General features: G+C 47.0%; 1 protein-coding gene across 1 annotated transcript in view; it reads right to left on the bottom strand.

Moving 5' to 3' along the window:
- Positions 1-3,197, bottom strand: part of syn1 (synapsin I) — a 7,377-nt gene that overhangs the window by 2,861 nt on the left and 1,319 nt on the right. The window contains exons 3-12 of the mRNA XM_017042897.2: positions 3,142-3,193; positions 2,481-2,538; positions 2,061-2,152; positions 1,802-1,958; positions 1,592-1,681; positions 863-925; positions 632-774; positions 448-522; positions 260-362; positions 30-179 (exon numbers count right to left, since the gene is read on the bottom strand). Of these exons, the coding sequence (XP_016898386.1) occupies positions 30-179; positions 260-362; positions 448-522; positions 632-774; positions 863-925; positions 1,592-1,681; positions 1,802-1,958; positions 2,061-2,152; positions 2,481-2,538; positions 3,142-3,193 (983 nt within the window). The remainder of the gene's footprint in view (positions 1-29; positions 180-259; positions 363-447; positions 523-631; positions 775-862; positions 926-1,591; positions 1,682-1,801; positions 1,959-2,060; positions 2,153-2,480; positions 2,539-3,141; positions 3,194-3,197) is intronic.

The following is a 3,197-nucleotide window of genomic DNA, read 5'->3' as shown; positions in this document are numbered from 1 at the left end:
GGGGGCTGGCCCCACTATTTGAGAAGCACCTGTGATGGTTGTGCTGCTGTAGCACGAACAGTGGAAGAACTTGGAGTGCGTGGAACAGTCTGGTTCATCTTGGAAACCACAAGCTCTGCGATCTGAACACGGTCTTCGTCCTGCTGGTCTCCAATCAGTGGCATCGAACAGTCGTCCACCTGAAAACACAGGCCCATCAGTGAGTGGACGTGTCCACACAGACACAGAGGTCACTGTCCTGACCGGGTGTGGTCCTGACCTCTATGATGTAGTCCTGGCCGTCTTTACCGTGCAGCGCCTCCACAGCACAGATATCTAACCCTCCGAAGATGTCGGCGCAGGAGTCCACCCACATCCTGTACCTGCAGTAAGACATCCAACAGAGGTGAGGGGTCACGGTCACACCTACAGCCCGGCTGTGGTCCGGTCATCATTTACTGGACCTACTTGTCTGACATGGCCACCTGCTCCAGCATGGAGGAGCCGGTGTTGGTTTTCCAGTTTCCAGAGATCGATGTTCGCCTGTCCACAACCGAAGAGCAACAAGACGCCACTCGCAGTTTCACACTGGATCTTTGTGTTTGATAATACATACATATATATTGACTTTCGATAATATATATTGACTCACATATAAGCCTTGTAGTTGTTGCCGATCTTCTGGATGCGAACGTCATATTTAGCGTCGATAAAGGGCTCGGCTGTGGCATAAGTCTTGGTCAAAGCCACGACACTGGCGATGTCTTGGAAGTCGTATTGATTATCGACCTTCACCTGCGCTCAGAACACGATCAGTCAAAGGTCGGTCACCAATGTGTGACGTGAATAATAAAGAACGATACAACAGGTTAGCGTTAGCTACCTTTCCCATTCCTGAGTGAGCATGGCCCATTTTCACCACTACTGGGAAACGAGGAGACGTAATCTGCAACAGGAACATCATTGTGCTGTCATTGGATAGAAAAATGACATGTGACATGATGACACCCATGGATACTAAAAGGTCAAAGGTCCTCAGACAGATGTTCATCTCTATGTCTGGGACTAGAACCAGTTCAGACCAGTTCTGGTCTCTGTGTCTCCACCAGCTGGGACCAGTTTGATCATCATGTCTTTGTCCAGTGTTCAGCTGTGTGACCTTTGACCTGTGGCCAGAGAACATTTAACGTGGATTTCAGCCTGGTGTCAAAGGTCATCCTCTGATGTGAACACCAGTGAAGAAGAAGAGAGCAGACTGAGACGTGGAGGAGAAACAGAGATCCTAGAACTTTTGATTTCTTCTGTTGGTAGATCTCAAAAGGACTATATGTTTAGATATGTTTATATATGTTTAGATATGTTTATTTATGTTTATATATGTTTAGATATGTTTATTTATGTTTACTGATCCACTTTAATGGTCAAACATCCTGCCTCCGTCCAGACCACAGACCACAGGCCACAGGCCACTCCCCTTTAGACTAGGTGGGACGTCCAGACCACAGACCACTCCCCTTTAGACTAGGTGGGTGTCAACAACATGGTGAAGGATGTGACCCATGTAGACTGTGAGGGAGGCTTGTTGACAAAGAACCAGAGAAGAAGAACTCACCATCTCCTTGTGATTGGGATAATAAACCTGCTCGATCAGAGGGAACTCTTCTGAACCCAGCTGTTTACACACCCGAGACATCTGGGCAAACTGGAAGAAACGAGACGACAAACCTGTCAAGGCCCTGGAGTAGATGTGGTCCACATTGATTGAAGTAGTGGTCCAGGTTTTTAGAGTTAGCGTTAGGGTCAACAGCCAAGTGTTTCTTACCACCCATGGTTTATCACAGAAGTTGTAGACAGAGTGCAGAGAGTTGACACTGGGAAGTCCAGCGTACTGAAGCCCGATCACTATGTTTCTGTGGTCTCCATTTTGGTCCATACTGAAGGCATGTTGTCTGATCAGCACAAAGTCGGGCTTAAAGGACCTGGGGACAGGGGTCATCAGGTCATCAGGTCAGGTCATCGAATGAACCGCTGTCAGTACATCATGTGATCAGAGCTGTTACGTGTTCTGCCAACAGACTTACTTAGTGACTCTATGTGCGTTCCTTATTGCATCAATGTTCACATTGTACGTGCCGGTAGCATTAGCCACCAGGCTAATCTCAGAGAATTCAGCCTGAAAAAACAAAAGTCAATTTAGACACAAACACAAGCCTTCATTGGTTGAATGTAGATCATTTCAAGGTAGAAGCTGAAACAGACCGCTGTCAGAAAAAGAACAAAGCCAGAACAAATTCATTATCAAATTATAACGGTCAAAAAATCTTCGATTTGTCAAAAAAAAAGCCGATTCATGCCAAAGGTGTTTCTGTTAAATCTGGGAGTGAATAACAGCAAGGCCTGGAGTGATGAAGAGCGTGAAGTGGAAACGTGGACGGACGTCACCCACAAGGTCTCAACATAAATGTCGTCTTCATTTCCTGTCCTTCCTCTGGAGAACTCACCTGCTCCACCTTCAGGTCATATTCACCCTGGATCTTTCTGCCTCTGAACACCTTCACCCTGGATGTGAAGCAGAGAAGTCAGCTGTTATTTCTGGACATTTCTAGAGCGTTGTGAGCGTGCACCTGCCTCATGAACAAACAGGGAAATAAGAAGCAGACATTAGTGAAATAAAATCCCTCCTTCTGTGAAGTCAGCCACGGTGACATGAAGGTCTCGGCCTCAGGTCAGTCTGTGACCTCATGACGTATACAGACAGGTGGACGTAGTGATGCTATGACGCAGCAGAGACAACGTCATCATTCTTGTAATGACTTTCCTGTGAAATTACAGCACAAACGACAGGAGACTGACGAAGGTACGTCTACGACTCTGTAACGCCTCCCTGTGGTGGGTTATCAATATTGCAGCCTAAACCTGTCCGTCAGTGGGAGGTTGAGGGATTCACGTGATTCTGTAAAGTTGTGGTTTTAGCCTAAATCTTGTCAAATATTAGGACTGACGGTTTTAGTCGTTTTATGGCAGGAGCTCTGATTATCTCACAAACGTCATACTGCATTTGCACCAGCAAACGGGCCATTGTTCAACCAAATGACCTTTTGGTCACACTTCTGTCTTATCTTGATGCGGCACTGCGGCTGCGCCGATGCTCACTGTCCTTACCAGTCGGTCTGCTGGTCATCGATGACCAGGAGGATCTTGGCGTTGCTGGAGACTCC

Source organism: Cynoglossus semilaevis, chromosome Z (assembly GCF_000523025.1).
Source record: "Cynoglossus semilaevis isolate Cse_v1.0 chromosome Z, Cse_v1.0, whole genome shotgun sequence".
Lineage (NCBI taxonomy): Eukaryota > Metazoa > Chordata > Actinopteri > Pleuronectiformes > Cynoglossidae > Cynoglossus > Cynoglossus semilaevis.
The sequence above is the reverse complement of the archived record's forward strand: the minus strand, read 5'-3'. Positions and strand labels throughout refer to the sequence as shown.